We start from the raw sequence: 19,220 nt of genomic DNA, 5'->3' as shown, positions 1-19,220 counted from the left end.
ATGTACCTTCTCATTGTGACCATCTGCCCATAACGACCATATTATTTTGGTCTGTTTCCTGGGTGTGTTTAGACAGGTTGGACTGTAATAGTTTGTGGTGGTCATCCACAGACTAGACTTCTGCTTTTTTCAGCAGAAACATTGACATCTTAAATTGAACGAAATGTACAGCTTACCAAATATAACTCTTTGGCTTACACTTTGCTCACAGCTCTTCTTGGATATTACTGTTGGTTGTATCAGTCCAGTAACAGTGTTATTGTGAACATTTTCAAATCATGTTTTTAAAGGCATATGTACGCGCTCCCGTGTTTACAAAGTGTAGTTTGCCCATAATCGATGTCAAACGCACCATAAGACCATGTAATGACGATATGTCGCCATGCGCGGACCATATACATGCATTACAGCTTGTTTTAGAGTCTCAAAAACTTTGGATGTAAACAAAGACGCGGAGTTATTTCCCTTGCGTCAACGCTACCTCTGTTGGCAAATCTATAAATAGGACGATCCAGATCAAAATGAAAATGAACATATCTCAACATTGAAGGGGTCCTAGACCACAATATTTTGCAGGGAACTTAATTTAGCATGTCTCCAGCTGTCGGTAAAGCAATTAGCGTGTATAGTCATCGAGTACATATGGCTTTAAGTAGGCTTAGGCTACCAGTTTTATTTGCACAGAGTTGTTTTTACACCCCCGGAATAGGGGTGTGTATAGGTCTCACTCGATGTGTTTGTTTGTGTGTTTGTTTGTGTTCGCATATATAGATCTCAAGAATGAACGCACCGATCGTCACCAAACTTGGTGAACAGGTTCTATACATTCCTGAGACGGTCCGTACAAAAATTGGGACCAGTCAAACACACGGTTAGGGAGTTATTGGTGGATTAAGATTCTACAAGGACTTATAGAGGGACATATTAATGGTCAAAGGGAAATAACCTTCTCAGTTGGTGGCAGTGAGAATGGTTATTTCCCTTTGACCAACGGGGGTGTTTTTCCTACCTCGGAGGAATTTCTTGTTGTGAACATTTTCAAATCATGTTTTTAAGTAGGCTAAGGCTACCCGTTTTATTTGCACAGAGTTGGTTTTTTGTGTGTTTGTTTTGTTTTTGTACGGCGTTACCGAAAATGGCTGATTACATAAATGTGAATGCCTGGCCGAGTATTTTAGTAGCTATTTATTGTATCTTTTCAGTTTTATATTGCATAATCGAGTTCTGCTTTTTATTATTCTTAGTGGTATATATTAGATTGCTCGAACATAGCCTTAATTTGTGTTGTGTTAAGACGTGTTTCGCTGTTTTCATTTGTCAGATCATTATTATACAATTGCTTTGACATGCAATTTCTTTTACATTTGTTTGTGCTGCTATACAGACTAACAGTTATTGTGAATGCTGGCTGTTTTCCCGCAAATTTGCATTTTAGTCTCAAACACACACACACACACACACACACACACACACACACACACACACACACACACACACACACACACACACACAGACAGAAGAGAGAAGAGAGAGAGAGAGAAATATGCGTACGTTTGTGATCAATGTGAAAACAAACAAAATAATTCAAATGCAAATAGATTTATTCAATAAAATTATGAAACATCACACATCAGTTTATGATATAACATTTTTTTTCTCTCATTGATAAAAATTCTATACATGACATTCTGACACACCATCAATCATATCACTTCATTCACCTTTTGCCATTTCACACCAAAGTCATCACATACAATGCCGTATCTCATTTCTCACCCAATATTTGACACATTCATGTTCATGCAAACATCAACAATCTGCAACATATGATCATTCATACGCTATTTGACACTTGTATGAGTTCTTCGCCCATTATTCTTCAACATATAGTAGTTCTCGCCATTTACACTGAAAACCAACACTTTCAAGTCACCTCATAGTTATAAAACATCTTCTCTACATTTCTTCAACTTTGTGATTGGAACAACATATTACAACTGCTCTCACAAATAAACAACTTTTTGAAAAACATCACCAAATATGAACACAGAAAAAGAAAATGTCGAGTGTTTGTTTAACCGCTTCAACAATTCGCCGTAAATCACTTCATGCGCCATGTTAGTGACATTATAATTAAGACTGCCAAGAAATGTAAAACTGAAATTAAGATTCATTGCATCTGAAAGGTTTATGCGATATCAAATTAACCTTCAGTAGTGAGTACTTTATGCAGTCTTGTGGACGACACTGATGCTAGTTAAAACAATTTGTTAGAGCTTATGAATCAATTCCAACTGCAAAATGTAAGGACGAAACTAAACAAATTATATTTAAATTAGAAACGTGAAGTGCTAAATGCAATATATTCAGCCGTGACTGTTTTCTTTCCGTCAATCCTTCATGAAAGTTTTAACCTATCAGGTTCATGAACGGTCGGCAATGCACAAACCTTGCATACGAATCAAGACTGAAGCGGTTTTTTTGTGGTTTTTTTACGACCCAATTCATAAACTGTTATTTCTCTTATTCCACATGCTTATCCCTCACTTGAGAAAAAAAAATACGATCTCGCATTTCGGCATACAATATTATGATCAGGAATCGTTGTGCACTTCTATCATTTGTAAGATACCAACAAAACACGAAGAAAAGAAACACATGAACACAACACTTCGTGTTAAGAGAAAAAAATCACAGATATTATCGTACAGAGCACCCCCATTTTGATTGGTGGTTAACATACGCATTGCGCATGCGTTTCAATTTCATACACAGTTTAGTTCCGCTAGTTGGGAGAAAACATTAACTGATTCACAACGTTTCCCCTTGCTCAAGTCTCAACTATAATACTTCAGTGAAGGTGATTCAAACAAAAACGTGTGTAATTGTTTCCTTTAGAGATACGCTTACTACGCTTTAATGAAAATACGCACTCTATTTTTCGTCAAAATTAGCAAGAATTTCATTATTCGCACAGTGTTCCACTTTCAATTTTCAGGAGCTATGCAGAAGCTTACCTGAGAATCACACTATATCGCAGAAAGCGTCGTCTGATTTCTGCGCTGCATTAGTTTTTTCCCTTCCATGTTAACGTGCATATTAAAAAAAACAAAAAAAACAACTGTGGTGTGAATCAGAGCCAACCAACTAAACAACCGGTCATATCAGTATCAAGTTGTACTTCATCCATCATACAACCAACATCGAATACAAGGTGTGAGAAGTGTTTCAACACATACACAATATTTCTTCAGTTCTTGCGATTATCTCAGGTTATATCATAATTATCTTCTCTACGTTCACCCACTGTGTGCTCCGAGAAGCACAAACAACAAATAATAAAATAAACAGAATTGTAGTTAGTACGAACACAAACCAGAGTCTGTTCAAACGTCTTGTGGTGAGGTGTGCTACAAATAACAAGTCTTCTTTGTCTATGGCCATAAACACGTTTTCATCAGTTCATCGTCACTTTTAACACACTGTGTGGCGATGCAGTTGCTGGCAGCACAGCTCTCTGTCTGTGAGATCAGAGAACAGTCGGATTTCCAGAGCAGAGGATCCTCAAATGTTTAATAAAGGAAGGGATCATCATGGCAAAAAGAAAAAAATTCTAGTCTGTGACATCACAACACCTTGTGACGTCTCACCCCAATGACGTCACACGATACATCAAGGTACAGCAGCGGCGCCCAGTCTCTGGCCGTACAAGGAGTACGGGGAAAAGTAAGGTCCGACAGCGGGCAGTCCGTGGGCCGTAGGGGCGGGGGGAGGCACAGCCCCGAGATGAGACTTGTACGGGTGGTAACGGCTGGCACTAAGCAGGGAGCTGACGGGACTGAGAGAAGTGGGGTAGGCCCTTCTCAGTGAGTTGGGGCTGAGGGGCGAGCCCGGGTAGTGGCTATGACTGCTGACAGCCGCCGCAGCGGCCAGACCAGGGTGGAGCCCCAGAGCTCCGTACGCGGCGAATGAGGAGGCCTCCACAGCACTGGAGGTGTGAGTCCTGAGGTGCTGCAGCAGCTCCTCTGAGGTGCCGAACCTCTTGCCGCAGTACTCGCTGCCCGCCGCCACCCAGCTGCACACGTAGCCCAGTCCTTGGTGCGCGGCCAGCGGGTAGAGGGACGAGTGCAGCGAGGAGAGTCCAGCCATGCTGCTGGACAGGGAACCGGCCTGAGAGATGGTGGGCAGGATAGGGAGACCAGCTCCCCCAAGCCCGGCCAGAGCACCGCTGGTCAGGCTGGTCAGAGACTTCTCGTGGGCACACTGGGAGCAGCCAGGAGCCGTGCAGGCGCTGGATAAGTGCGAGTTCTGCATGGTGAGCTGGCAGTTGGTGCAATACGGGTCCCGACACACGGGCACCAGAGTGGTGGCACCTGAAGGAGTCCTGACCCGGGCGTAGGCCACGTACGGTGACAGGGCCGCGCTGCTGGCTCCTTTCAGAGCAGCGGCATTCTGGGCTTGGGCCTGAGCCTGAGCCTGAGCCTGAGCCGCAGCAGCTAAAGACAGAGAGGTAAGTCCTTGGTGCGCGGCCAGCGCGTTGTGGTAGCTCTGCATGGCCGGGTCCAGCAGAGACAGATGGGGATAGGCTGCCGCCAGGGGATGTGTGGCGGTCAGGCCGTGCATGAAGGAGTGGCTGACGGAAGGTTTGGGATAGCCGAGGGAGCTGTGAGTGTGAGACACGGGGGCTGAGGAGCTCTTGATGCAGGGAGGGGATGCTGACGCCGAGTGCCTGGTGAGGCTGAGCGAGGCGGGGGGCGTGCTGTTGTGGTAATCATGCCCCTCCCGCGCACTGCCGCTCCTGGAGGTAGACCTTTGACTGTTTGACCCGGTGGCGCTGACCGGCCGACTGTCTCTACTGCTGCTGAGGATGTTGTGGGAAGACAAGGAGGTGGATGCTGAGGACACGGACAAGCTGTGGCTGGTGGTTTCACTAGAAGAGGTGGAAGAGGACGAAGATGAAGATGAATTCTTGTGGGCGTTACTGTCACTGTGCTTGTCACCACCGATAGGCACGAGGGGTGGAATGTCTTTGGGCGGGATGGTTCTGAACCCGGGTTTTGAGTCACGACCAGAGTCGCCGCTGGACCCCTTACTGCCGTGGGAGGAGGGTCTCCTGTCCTGCTCCGCCTTGTCCATCGCCTCCTTGTCCTTCTTGTCGAGGGGAGGGATGATGGGTTTGGAGGGGGAGGGGTCCTTCCCGATGCTGCTGCATGTCTGTGCCAGCAGGGCTAGTGGGCTCTTCTTGGCATCAAGCTGTAACAGAAATGCAGAACAAAACATGAGGTTAAGTTTTTGTTCAAGTTGTGGTAATCTTTGGTAAGAAAGTTGGTCTAAACAGAAAGACTTTTCTGCACACAATACAGACAAATAAGCCGGTTACAGGTGGTATAGACACCTCATCATACATTTCAACTGTGTTCGTTAGGAAAATACGTATTAGTTGGAACCGACAGCACAAAACCTTGTTCTAATCTTCTTTCCAACTATTCTTTCTTGTAAATTCTCGGTCTTTACTTTGTTTTCTCTTTCTCTCTTATGCTCTTTTCTTTTTTTTCTGACACTGAGCTGACACGCTCTTTACAGTTTTCAGTACATTACGAAAGTACCAAAATGACCCTGTCGATATATTTTTTTTTTGTATAACGAAGTGGACGTTTTCATCTGCTTTCAATCAAATTCTTTGACCGTAGTGCCATCATCAATCCCACATTTGACTTTCATCTGTGTTTAATTCCAAGCCCGCAAAACAATCCTAGCTCAAACGATTTTTACTTTGAGCTCGTCACGGGTTGGGGGGCTATAAAGAAATGAACCCCAAACCTGACCCCAACTTCAAAAGCATTCGCTGTCACGGAACGTACACGTCTAGCTGTGAACTGTCAACTTTGTTCTCGTTGTTCGCCGTCCCTTTTTCTTCGGTGAACTTGTAAGGTGATACAGGTACACCGAACTCAAAAGCAACTCAACTGACCTTCGTGAAACGATGTTTAAACTGCTCTCTCTCTCTCTCTCTCTCTCTCTCTCTCTCTCTCTCTCTCTCTCTCTCTCTCTCTCTCTCTCTCTCTCTCTCTCTCTCTCTCTCACATTATTTAGTCTTGGATGCTAATGACTTAGATATCAAAGGACTTTGTGTTTTTGCAGCAGTTTTTGTTGTTGTTGCGCAAACAAGGTAACATTACAACCCTATGCATTATTGACAGCAGGGGAAAGTAACTATTTTGTTTCAAAGCTTCATTGATCATACAGATTGGTATAGGTTGAAAGACAAGAAACGTGCTGGTAACCCCCCCCCCACACACACACACACACACACACAGTCAATTCAAATTATCCCGACTTTGTCTACCCCAGAACCCAATTAAAAAAATTAACACATAAAAAAAGAAAAGAAGAAAACGTAACAACCTCCACATTACAATGTATAGTAGCGTCAACCAAACAAAGTATGACGAACTAGGTAGACCCACGACACACACAGTCTCATACAGGGTCAATATTGGCAGGCACTAAGCAAACAAGGGCAAGCGTGCCCGTCAAGAGTGCTAATGAATCAAAACTGACAAGTCTCCGGGGCTGTTAATGGGATGGTCGGTGCATGCTCAAAGCTGATCCTGTCATTAGTGGTGAACCAGAACAATCCTGGATAAAGAGCAAGTCGTTTTTTTTCTCCCGATTGCGGGTTGATAGGTGCTGGGAAGCTCTCTTTCTCTCTCTTTCTCTCTGTTCTATAAACGGAAAACAAATTGTAAATATTGACTGACTGATGCATTCTATAATTTGTTCGCACTATTCAGAGGCCAACACTTTGTGCTAGTTTGTTTGTTTCTTTGATTTTATTTTGTGTGTGTTTGTTTTGGTTTCTTTGTTCTCTGTCTTCCTCTCAGAGCACGTAGTTTTCTCTTTCTCTCCATCCCTCTCTCTTAGATCTCTACTCCTCCCACCCACCCCCACTCCTCCCCCCCCCCTTCCTCTTTCTGCAAACGTTTTCCTCCGCCTATGCTTGATATGCCCTGGAGTCCCCTACAAACAGCTAAACATGCCAGTCTCCCTGGTTCCTGTTTACTCCCAACACATCGCTTCATCAATGTAGTTATGACATGGCACCGCCACAAGCCTGCCCGCCCAGCCTCCAAGGGATTTGGGATGAAACAACCAAACCGACGCTGCACTTGTTCAGAGAGAAAAAAAAAGGCCGCCCAGAACAGATCACAAACATACACACACAGGCACTTTGGAAGAAAACCAGCCATTCCTGTCTGCCAATCGTTTGACAAGAGGACTGGAACTTGACAAAACAAAACTCTAACCGCCTGTAGGAGGGTCGGTTTGCCTTTAAAAAGACAAGAACGGGAGAGAAAGGATTTATCGTTTGACAAAAGGACTAGAAAGTTGAACGACTGGGAAAAAAGGAGGGAGGAGGTTGCCTTTGTGAAGACAAGAAGACAAGAGGAGAAGAGGAAGGAGAGGAAGAGAAATGAAAAGCGGTTTCGGGCCAAACAATGCTAATCACTCCACGCTAATTCCAGGCATTTTGCCGCCCGGCTCCATCGCCCGCCGCATCGACCTAGATTGATTTTCTGTCGCGTTGAACGTGCTCGGATTGCCGCCGGCATTTGTGTGTGTGGCACCCTGCCCTTGCTCCTCTTGTCAATAGTTTCGCACCGAGGTTAGCGCGGACTTGTCTCTGTCGGTCGCCAGTCCACAATCGCCCGTAGGCGCCTGAATTTGTTCCATTTTGCCCATACATGGTATGGGGACTATGAGTATGACTGTTCAGAATTACTAAGTGATATATTTTTTTCAACCAGTGAATAATCTCGATGCTGAAGGGTATAAAACAATATTAATCTCTTTTTAATGTGATTGTGGCAACTCAATTTTCGTTTCGCGACACACGCGGACTAGCATGAAACCCATATCACATTATTTGTCCAATTAGGCCTACACACACAAAATGTATTAGAAATCATTACATTTACAACTGTAATTTCTATCAAAACCGTAGAAAGCACTCTCCTGGATTTTCGACGGTAAAAAGGAGAGACAGCACGGGGGTTTGGTAGACGGAGGCTCTGACAAGTGAAACTGAAAGCGTCTGACCACGTCAATACAATTATTTGAGGAAGCAGGGAGTGCTAGCTTGTTTCTGCTGTGCCTGGAGGGCAATGTCTGAGTACCTCTTCGGCTGGAACCACCCATCCGATGCCAAGCAATTTCTGTCTCTTATCTGATTTTCTGAGAAAGGTCGGAGCGGAAAACATACATGTGTATGGTGGTTATCTCTCTCTCTCTCTCTCTCTCTCTCTCTCTCTCTCTCTCTCTTGTTTGTTCCTAGTAACGTAAGTAAACAAGGTCGTTTTTATGAGAAACCACAGTTCTTTCCTTCCTTACTTCCTGCTTCATAGAGTGATTCAATAGCGTTGGGGTTTTACATCATTAAGTTGCTTTCTAGTTTCGTTTCGATCGGTGAGGCACGCTGCTGCAACGGAGTAAAACGCTTTAAAAGCTTTACATGTCTCGTGTTTTTAATTTTGACAAGTCGTGTGCTACGTTCTGCCACTCGTCGTCTTGGTACATTGGGAATACAAATGAAGTCGTGTGAAGTAAACTGCTAAACACACATTTATACAAACGTAAAATGGCTCTAGAAAAAAAGGAACGAATAGACGAAAGAAAAAAATAGTGAGGTTATGAAGAATGTTAGCCTACTTGTCTCTCAGTCTCAATCAAATTTGCAACATTTTAAAGTAAAACTCCCTCAGGTGTTCGTCTCCCTTCATTCTCTCTCTCTCTCTCTCTCTCTCTCTCTCTCTCTCTCTCTCTCTCTCTCTCTCTCTCTCTCTCTCTCTCTCTCTCTCTCTAACTTAAAATATACAAGGGCATGTTGAACTTCATGTATTTAAAAAAAAAAAATCCGTAGTAAAAATGTTCCACTCTCAAACCCATAGCTCTAAACATTCCCTCTCCGACCAGAACGAACGGCTCGCATACTGCTCACTGGTTTAGCTGAATCCCCGCGAAGCAGCTAGCGCCCAGTGAGTCACCGCGAACACAAACCAACGCCGACGTGAGTTGTTTGCGTCGGCTGTGGCGTCTGAAAGGGGCTTTACGCTACCGCTGCGATCGACGTTCAAAATTATTTTCCGTTTTGTCAGACTTTCTAAATGTTTCTCAATTTCAGTCAAATGAATGTTGTTCTAACTCTTTCGTCAAAATTAATCATTTACCATTACAACCACATTTTGACCATTTTTTTCTCTCAACTTTTTTTCGGTCTGGGGTTTTTTTTCCACACAAAGTTTATCCAGATACATACCGTGGTAGGAAGAGGTTGCAGGTAATCCGGGTTTATATACTGAGAAACTCCTGAAGCCAACATGTTGAAACCGTTGGCGTCAACACCACATAGGAGAAGTGAAAAGTTTCAATCCAAGAAGACACACTCCAGAAGACGAGGGCAAAACGTAGTACAAACTCCAAAACGGCACCTACTCCATGCGAGTGTACACTCCAGAATGAAGCATCAAAATATCCCTTGTTGGAGGGAATTTGTTGATGACTTCAATGTCCGGGTGTAGAAAGAAAAGCGTAGAAAAATCCTGGTACAAAATGGCGTGTGAAAAGGTTGAAGGCGTAATAATTGTGGCGTCCCAACAACACAAGGGCTTTTTCCTCTCTGACACTTCTCAGCACGTCTTGCACGAGCAGAAGTCGACGCACTATGAGCAACACACGGCAAGTTGTACGGCCAAGTGATGTAGTCAAAGGCAAGCGAGGGGCCCTTTCAGCCAACGGAATGCCAGCACGGCCTGTCAATCACAATGCACGCGGGCCGAGTGCCGGGCAAGTTTTATTGAAACATGCCGCCCGACGAGACAACACACACAACGCGAGCCGACAACACTTGTGAATTACTCCAACATGAAACGCCAGCACCGCTTGCCAATGAAATCGTAAATAAGGGCTCATCGCTCGTTTTCATTGGCTGGCCGCCCAGGAAGGCGTGACGTCACCGTCGGCCGCTGACATTGACGGGCACTTGTCTGTCAGGGCGCGGACCAATCAGCGACGAGCACGGCGATTAGGTTGGCTGCCTGCCAGGTGACACCTCGTGAACCATGCTATCAGTCATTTTGACGACTCGTCCGTCAATCACGGGTGATTTATATCGCGGCGTGCTGTTAATGTACACGTTGTAAATAGGCAGGGAGATGAAAGGCGCGCTCAGGCGGGCGATACGGGGGGAGGAAAGGGTTCTTCTGCTTCTCTCGGCTACTGCTGCGCGTTCCTGTGGTGTGACTTGTACCGATTTTTGTGTGTACAGCGTGATAACTTGAAACGGTACCGGATCTGAACCCATGAAAACCCAAACTGTTACGCCATATATATACCCTTTGACTAAACAAAAACATGACAGCTGAAAGCTCTCAGCAAAACGAGAATGGATTTAAGTCGGTTTTTATTTAATCCCTTGGCTGCTCTCTCTATACTTCATGCCTTTGCTGAAGGTATGCGTGAGTCTGCAGGTGTCACAGTGGTAAAGTAGCGAGGGGTTGGAGACTGAGCTTAAAACAGGTACCAGAATCAATCATCTTGCTTTGATTGCTTGAATAATTGTTCAGATCAGTCAGAGGTTTCAGTCCAGCATGTCGGTCGATACTGTAGATACTGAAGATCTCGTTTTGCTCACAAGCTCTGCATGTGCTCTGCGGGAGCGGCACAGGCCTGCTGTTTCCTGCAGGTGTGCTAGGGGCATGTTGCTTCCGCGCACTACTCGGTTGGGCGAATTTACTTCTGTTACCACTCACTACACTTGATACAGGACGTTTACAACAAAGAAGTCATTTCATTTAGGAAAAGTTGTACTGGGTTCACACTGTGGACACCGAACCTTGAACCCGAGCTGGAGCACGCCTCACAAAGAAATGATTTTAGCAAAAGTTGTACATGTACTTGATTCAGATGCCTGTGTACAGAAGCTGTGACACCATGAACGCCACAGCACAGATTTTCTGAAACACCGATAAGACGAACATGCCTCATGAAAAAATGGGTTCAACGAAAGTAATTGCACTTCAGTGAGTAAGGTGCCTGTTTAAAGTAGCTGTGACGCCACTGCACAGATTCCTATAAGATGAACATGCCTCAAGAAGGAAATGGGTTCAACAAAAGTATAATGGTACATTGTTCTTGATTACGGTGCCTGTGTAAGGTAGCCGTCACACAATGAACACGACTGCCTGAACCTGAGCTGGCTTTGGCTAGCTGCGTGCACGGGGGCACAGGAATGCAGTTGACGCTAATAGCGCACTGAGAGGCCGGACGGCGAGATCAAAGGACTCCGTGCATTATTATTGCAAACCTTATCAATCACTCGGGGCACGAGTTGGGGTGTTTGAAAACAGATTGAGATCGCCGCGTTGAAAAGACGGACATGGCGGCCCTTGACAGATTGGACAATTACGAGGGGGGACTTCAAAGCCCACCGGCCGCTTGTCTTATCGCGGACACAACACACAAGCTGCAACCCGATCCTCCCAGTACCTTGGCTAGGTCCGTGTGGCTTGTTCAAAGGAGCACACGGGACCATTCGTCTTACCCTACCTGTCAAACAACACCCTCTGTTGTCATGCAAAAAGCCTGTTTCTGACACCCGCACTCAATCCCTCGTGTTGTTAAAGGGACAGGAAAAAACCAAACGTCCTGTTTAAAAAAAAATCTGCCACGTTCCTCCTCCTGACAGGTTCTTGACAGTTGTCCACAGGTGGAAAACAAACCTCCGTCAACCCGTTTTGTGTTGCTATCACCTCACCTGATCAGAGGGTGTGTTGCTCGACTTAGCTTTCTGAGTCATTTGTTTTGTGAGATCGGAGCACCTTTCGTTGAAAATGCTCAAGTTGTGATCTGAGACGACTGTACGTGCTCTTTTGATAATTACAGTGTATGGTGTGGATACTATTTACTGGGGAGTGTACTTTACGTGTCACGTACGGACTATGATTTAGTCGCATAATATTAGACCATGTAATATTCTTTATTCAAATTTCAAGAATGTATAAGGATTTTAACAAAAACATCAAAATTGTCTGCTTATGTTCGAGTTTTTGTCATCTTAGATTCACTTCAAGTCCAAGGATGACTTTAAAAGCCAGTATTTGACTCAGAATGAAGAGAAAACACACAGCATGAGAATGATGTGGAATAACGAGTGTGACTCAGTGAACAAAGTGGCTGCTGGCAACATGAAAGCCAGTACACTCAAAGAGTATCCTATCTCACGAGCTATACACATTAAATATACAGGCAATCATATCGAGCCACAAAATAATGGTCTCAATCAAAATATGATAAGCAATGCAATGTGTGAATGAATGATGTAGTTCAAGCCTGCTATTACATTCACAACGCGATCTCCAAACTTCGCGTAGCGTTCCCTGATAGCTCACTGGTGGACGCTTTTGCCCAAGCCGCATGCGGCAGCACAGCAGCTAGCTAGCGCCGTTCGTGAACCCAACTTCTTCAGCAGAGTAAAGACCCGCTGAGCCATCGTGGCTCCACCAAATCGCTTGAAAGCCCGCGTGCTGTTGCTGTCAGTCACCTTCAGGCTGCACTCTGTCTAAAGCGAAAGGGGCGGGGCAGTGGGCGGGGCTTAGACTGCAAGGCGAACTTGTCTGCAGGACAGACGGGCTGTCATCAAACAACATTGCCCTTGTCCGTCTTGTTGTCTCATCAGAAAAGCTTCCATGATCGTCTGTTTGTTTTCACCTCTCTCCCTCATGGTGAATTTTTCTTTGGTGGAGGGTGAAAAAGAGACTTAAGACGTTATTTCGGGTGTTTGTGTTAAAAAAAAACCTCGTTAGTTGTCGGCCCTTAGTTGTCAGTGTCTCTCCTTGTTGTCTCAATGCCTCTGGTTGCTTGTATCAGACTATCACATTTTAGCTGCTATTTCAATATTTCAATATTCTTCTTGTTGTTTGACATTAAGAAGAAAGAGGGCGAATGTCTCTGGTATGAGCTGCGTGCATGTTCAGGTGTGCTTATTTCTGTTTTCTTATTTGGATCCCGCAGCATACTTGTAATCCTTGAACCAACTACAGTGTAAAATCATTCTGATAGGAAATGCCGAGTGTATACATAAATTATTTCTTGACTAACACTGTTCATAAATGCTGCTTACTCGAATAGTACTCGTAGAAAAGTAAAACCCAAAAATGTCTTTTTACTGTCGAACAGTCACCAATGGCCATGAGCCAAAGTTAATGTTTAAAACCAGAACCAAAAATATTTTGAAATTAACTGCAATTGACATGGTAATATTCATGTCCCATAGTCAGTTGTCCCACTGTCTCTTTCAAATCTGTTATGATCTCGTCGTTGTTTCAGTATACGTTGTCATTTGAAACTCGGTCTCGTCAATTTCTGTCTGACTACAATTGACATAGTCATATTCCTGTCCCGTTATCATGAGTTGTATTGTCTCACTGTCTCACTGAACACTGTTAAGAAATATTCCTAATTGTTTATGTATACCCTCAGTTTCGTAAATATCTGTCCGACGTGCAACTGACATGGTCATATTCCTGTCCCGTATTCTGCAGTTGTTCCACTGTCTAGTTCAACTCTGTTATGACCTTTTCGTAACTGTTTACGTACACTCTCATTTGAACCTCAGTCTCTTCAGTTTCTGTCCCACTTGTAACTGACATGGTCATAGTCATTCATGTCGCGTAGTCAGTTGTCTTACGGTCTCATAATTTAACTCTGTTACGACCTCTTCATAATTAGGGCCTATTTAGGTATTATACTCTCATTTGAACCGCAGTCTCGTTAATTTCTGTCCGACGTGAAGTCAATTGACATGGTCATATTCATGTCCTTTATAGTCAGTTATCCAACTGTCTATAGTTCAACTCGGTAGCGACCTCTTCATAATTGTTTACGTACACTCTCATTTGAACCTGTCTCTTCAACTTCTGTCCCACTTGTAACTGACATGGTCATAGACAGTCATGTTCCGTAGTCAGTTGTCCAACTGTCTCAACTCTGTTACGACCTATTCGTAACTGTTTATGTACACTCTCATTAATTAAACCTCAGTTTCGTCAATTTCCGAGTGTCCGACGTGCAAATGACATGGTCATATTCGTGTCCGTAGTCAGTTATGCCACTCTCTCGTTCAACTCTGTTACGACCTTTTCATAATTGTTTACGTATATATATACACTCTCATTTGAACCTCAGTCTCGTCAATTTCTGTCTGACGTGAAATCAATTGACATGGTCATATTCATGTCTCGTAGTCAGTTGTCCCACCGTCTCATTTAACTCTGTTTCGACCTCTACATAATTGTTTACGTATACAATCTCATTTGAACCCCAGTCTCGTCAATGTCTGCATGCCTGATTGCAATTAACATGGTACTGTCTCAACTCTGTTATGACCTCTTCGTAATTGTTTATGTACACTCTCATTTGAACCTCAGTCTCGTCAATATCTGTCCGACGTACAATTGACATGGCCAACCGTCATATTCATTTTTATACGCTGTTATTTGAAACTGACATGGTCATAGTCATGCCCCGTAGTCTGTTGTCCCACTGTCTAATTGTTAAAACACCGATATAAACCTCTTCATTACTGTTTAGGTATACACTCTCATTTCAACCTCAGTCTCGTCAACTTCTGTCCGACGTGAAATCAATTGACATGGTTATATATTCATAAAGCGCTTTGAACTTCGGATAAGGCGCTATATAAATAAAGAGAATAATAATAATGTCCCGCAGACAGTTGTCCTTCTGTCTTACGATCTCGTTGTTTACACTTTCATTTGAAACTCAGTCTCCTCAGGTTCTGTCCGACATAAAATTGACAAAGCAATATTCATGTCCGAAAAGTCAGGAGTTGTCGCGCTGTCTCGTTGGAACACTTCAAAAGGGCCGCAAGTAATGACACATTGCCTTTGTGAGCTCCCCTTGTAAATGTGACACCTCGCCTGTCACGCCTCAGACTTGAACGTCACGTACGCTGTCTCACGCGACAGACAGGTTGACACAATGATTGGACGTGAAGCGCGCTGTGACAGACAGCTGTTTTTGTTCGGGGGTGATAAGTTGCGAGGTTTCATGACATTCGATATGCTTGTAATGCGATGTTGATGTCAAGGTACCTGAGCTATAAATATGTGCTTCAATGTGCTCTCTCTCTCTCTCTCTCTCTCTCTCTCTCTCTCTCTCTCTCTCTCTCTCTCTCTCTCTCTCTCTCTCTCTCTCTCTCTCTCTCTCTCTATCTCTCTCTCTCTCTCTTTTTTTTGTTGTTGACGTAAATGAGATGTGACTGATCAGCCAATAACAGAACCGTGATAGTCATAGACATAGGTGTCATACCTGTGATGATAGATGCAATTCGTTTGGATTGGTGTGCATTCTGCTTGAGAGATGTGAAGTCTTACACGATAAAAGAGAGAGAGAGAGATGTTGATGATGGAGATGGCTATCACTATAACCCAGATCATGTCCTTAAAAGGCTAACAATACATGCCTATAGGACATTCATATATTTTGTCTGGTCTCTGATGGAGATGGAACTTCATTTTACAAGGATAGAGGTAGAGAGAGAGAGAGAGAGAGAGAGAGAGAGAGAGAGAGAGAGAGAGAGAGAGAGAGAGAGAGAGAGAGAGAGAGAGAGAGAGTTGTTAAGATATTTGTATAAAGAGGTTCATATCGCGCGTTGAATAAGTCTGTCTTTAACTTGGCTTAAAGGTCCAATTGTAAACTAGAATCCGATTACTTCATAGATTTTCTGATTTTCAAACCATCCAGGATTTAAAAATCAGAGAGGAATACTTGCACATCATAATTATGTCCCTTTGCAGTTTTGGCCTCGAGGCAAGTTTAACTTTTTTTTTTCATTTTGAACATTCTCAACTTGATTTGTGCGGAACTGTACGTGGGTCAAGGGATGGACAGTTATTCACGGGAGGGTGGGAGCAGGGACATGGTATAGTACGTGTGTGTCGTGTCTCTGGTGAGAGTTGGCAGTTCTCAAGAATGAGAGAGAGAGAGAGAGAGAGAGAGAGAGAGAGAGAGAGAGAGAGAGAGAGAGAGAGAGAGAGAGAATGAGAAAGAGAGAGATTCAGATGTAAAACTTTATTGCAAAGGTTTTAGGCTATGACATTGTAGCCTTGGAATCTTCCAACCTGTCCCTAATGCATGACAGCATTGCACATGACATTAAACATGAAATATTCATATGACAGCATTGCACATGACATATTCATTTGACAGCATTGCACATGACATACTCATATGACAGCATTACACATGAAATATTCGTATGACAGCATTGCACATAAATATTCATTTGACAGCATTGCACATGACATAATCATATGACAGCATTGCACATGACATAATCATATGACAGCATCGCACATGACATATTCATTTGACAGCATTACACATGACATAATCATATGACAGCATTAAACATGACACATTCATAAATAAAATCAAAATCAAAAGTAGCCTAGTCATGCAAATATTTAAACACTGAATTCTCGAGCTGTTAGGAGTTAGCGGGTACACAAAAACAACCATCCACAAACAAACAAACACACAAGGATGAAAGAAACAAGACTGTGAGCAGAAGTAGTCTACACAAATATGTAAACTGGACAAGTGCTGTATTTTTAGAATAAAAAAACAAGAAAGGTAGGTTGTTGGAACATTTGTTATTGACAAAGCAATACGTTACATTCACATTTTGTATTGTTTTGTCAGTAACAAACGTTCCAACAATCTACCTTTCTTGTTTGTTTTTTATACACATCTTACAGCGATGTCCCTTACTAGATGAGGAACGAAAAGAAGTGTGGCCGTCACCAACTCCCCTGCAGACCAAACTATACGGCAGTCGACAGGAGTTGGAGAAAACAACAACATTTATCACCAGTGCTGGACTGATTGTGTAACCTCTGCGAACGCCAAGAAGAAGAAGAAGAAGAAGTTGTTTTTTATTCTGAATGTAGGAACGTTGGCAGTCTCGTGTTTGGATTTACTGTATTTTTTATCAGGGCCAAGTCCTTAGCAGAAACTTAAAACACTGAGAAAACAAAATATAGTGTGGAAAACATTCATAGTACAATGGGTTCTTATTGGGAGAAACTTGAAACAGAAAACAAAATTAATACAGTGGGAAAAAATCAGATAATGCAATGATTTCTTGTCAAAATAACAAACGTGGAATAAAAGGGGAGAAGAAACCATACAATTAAGACAAGGCATAATTAATTATGTATACAAACTGAGGAAATCATATTTCAAACATGAAAGGTTTTGACGAAAATAAAATTTTTGTTTTGAGATCCTAAGCATACAAAACATTTTTGAGCAATAAAAGTAACAATATCTGGACGAAAAAAGGCAAAAAATTTGGAGCGCCCAATAAGGGACTCGAACCCTTGACCCTCAGATTAAAAGTCTGATGCTCTACCGACTGAGCTAACCGGGCTCCGACAGTGGAGACAACATTCACGCTACATAACAACAACTAGACAACATGCGCTAGAAACTAGCACTGCGTATTTCAAGGTTTAAGTTTTTACTATAATGATCCGTCACCGGTCCACAGTTTCCATGGTTATGCTTTGTGTCCATTTTGTTGTTAAAATGTGTCCCTTTTGGCTCGATCAATGCGTCAAGTTGTGCGCGCGGGCCGAGACTGCTCGCTGTCACGTGACACATCGAGTTGCGTTGTACACACTACCCCTGCGCGATAGGAGAAAGCTGTTTCGTAAAAGCGTCTCTTTCACACTGTTCTGTCGCACTGTGCTTATTCTTCCCCATCTTCTGGAGAGAGTTTCAAGTCAGTCTCACATTTTCCGATGCAAAGGTTAACAAATTCAGCATGAAAGAACCAGCATACAGATCTAGCAGATCTTAACAACTGCGGATTGGATGATGATTTTTCTGAACTTAGTCCGACTCAGTCGCCACTGGAGTCTTATTTTCTTCTTCTTCTTAATTTCTTGAGGAAATCCCTGTGCAGGACAACCTCGCCTGCCGCGCCGTTCAATGAAAGATTATCATCGGTTTACCTTTACGTATAGTGCCCGGCAAAAGGTTTCTAGATTTGTCAATTCATCAAATTGAGCCCTTTCGGGGCACGGGCGGGGGCAAAAGTTATAATTGACATGAGTAGTCATTACGAAATAATATAACCATTATTAAATCTATGTTTAGCAACACAAATACCAAACAAGAGTTAAAGTCACCCACCCACAAAAGTACAGCTTTATACAAACTGCCAACTGAAACGAACAAAGACCAAAAAAGCGGGGGGAGGGGGGGGGGGGGGGTAGTTGTTTTGGTCGTTTTCAACACCTTGTCACAATAAAATACGAAACAGTTAACAGAGAAACAGAAAGGATATCTCATAAAGCAAAAGTGATTCGTGCAGGGCAGTTTTTGCTTTGTACGAGCACAGTAAAATACGAAACAAAAAGGATACCTGAAAAAGCAAAACTGATTCGTGCAAGGCAGTTTTCTTTTTGTACGAGGATTGCACGCTCTTATAGCCTGAAGTTTTGGTTGTTTTACCAGTTCATAGATTGCGTGATACATGTATCGTGTAGCGGTGACTTGAGAAATAAATCGCGACTAGACACACGGCTAAGTTGTAACAGTTGAACCGCTACCAAAATCGTAAAACTGCATAATGCTTCGACCATTATTTATGAAGGCAGTCGTTCAGAGCATAAATAGTGTTATCAGTTAATATAATTGTTTACAGAATCTGCTGGATAATTACTGAACGACAGCGGTTTTGTCGTGCAATCTCACAAATCCCCCCTTCGCGGGTCTCTATCTCGGTTCAGCCACCCTTGCTTCTATCGACATGAGGTAACATGAAAAGTACGCACGATGGCCATATGAAGTTACTTGCACTGAATAGGTAATTGATATTATCATTCTTTTGGTATGCAAAAATAGACTTAAAATTTTTTTTTTTTTAGATGCAGGTCGACATCTGATTTGGACAGAGTTTTTTTCCTAGCGTTGGCTCTCCTCCACAAGGACGCGCAATCAAACACACATCAGTTTCCAAACACTAAATCATATCAATACACTGTTGAACGCACGTACTAAGTTAAAGGGTTCGGAACTTCCCCCCCCCCCCCCCACACCTCCCCTTCCTCCAACCCCCAACAATTCACACA

The 19,220-nt window shown here is 43.3% G+C and overlaps 1 protein-coding gene and 1 non-coding gene across 2 annotated transcripts; both read right to left on the bottom strand.

Moving 5' to 3' along the window:
- Nucleotides 1–1,583: 1,583 nt before the first annotated feature.
- On the bottom strand, nucleotides 1,584–9,891 carry LOC138960225 (zinc finger protein Noc-like). The gene is made up of 2 exons (XM_070332014.1): nucleotides 9,317–9,891; nucleotides 1,584–5,253 (listed from the first exon to the last, which is right to left on the bottom strand). The coding sequence occupies exons 1-2, from the start codon at nucleotides 9,377–9,379 to the stop codon at nucleotides 3,673–3,675; spliced, it is 1,644 nt and encodes a 547-aa protein (XP_070188115.1). The 5' UTR covers nucleotides 9,380–9,891; the 3' UTR covers nucleotides 1,584–3,672.
- A 7,548-nt stretch (nucleotides 9,892–17,439) lies between these two features.
- Trnak-uuu (transfer RNA lysine (anticodon UUU)) lies at nucleotides 17,440–17,512 on the bottom strand. The gene has a single exon. It is a non-coding gene; the product is annotated as a tRNA-Lys (tRNA).
- Between the last annotated feature and the right edge of the window lie 1,708 nt (nucleotides 17,513–19,220).

This window comes from Littorina saxatilis, linkage group LG2, assembly GCF_037325665.1.
Source record: "Littorina saxatilis isolate snail1 linkage group LG2, US_GU_Lsax_2.0, whole genome shotgun sequence".
NCBI lineage: Eukaryota > Metazoa > Mollusca > Gastropoda > Littorinimorpha > Littorinidae > Littorina > Littorina saxatilis.
Note: the sequence above shows the minus strand (reverse complement) of the source record. Positions and strands in the feature narration are given on the sequence as shown.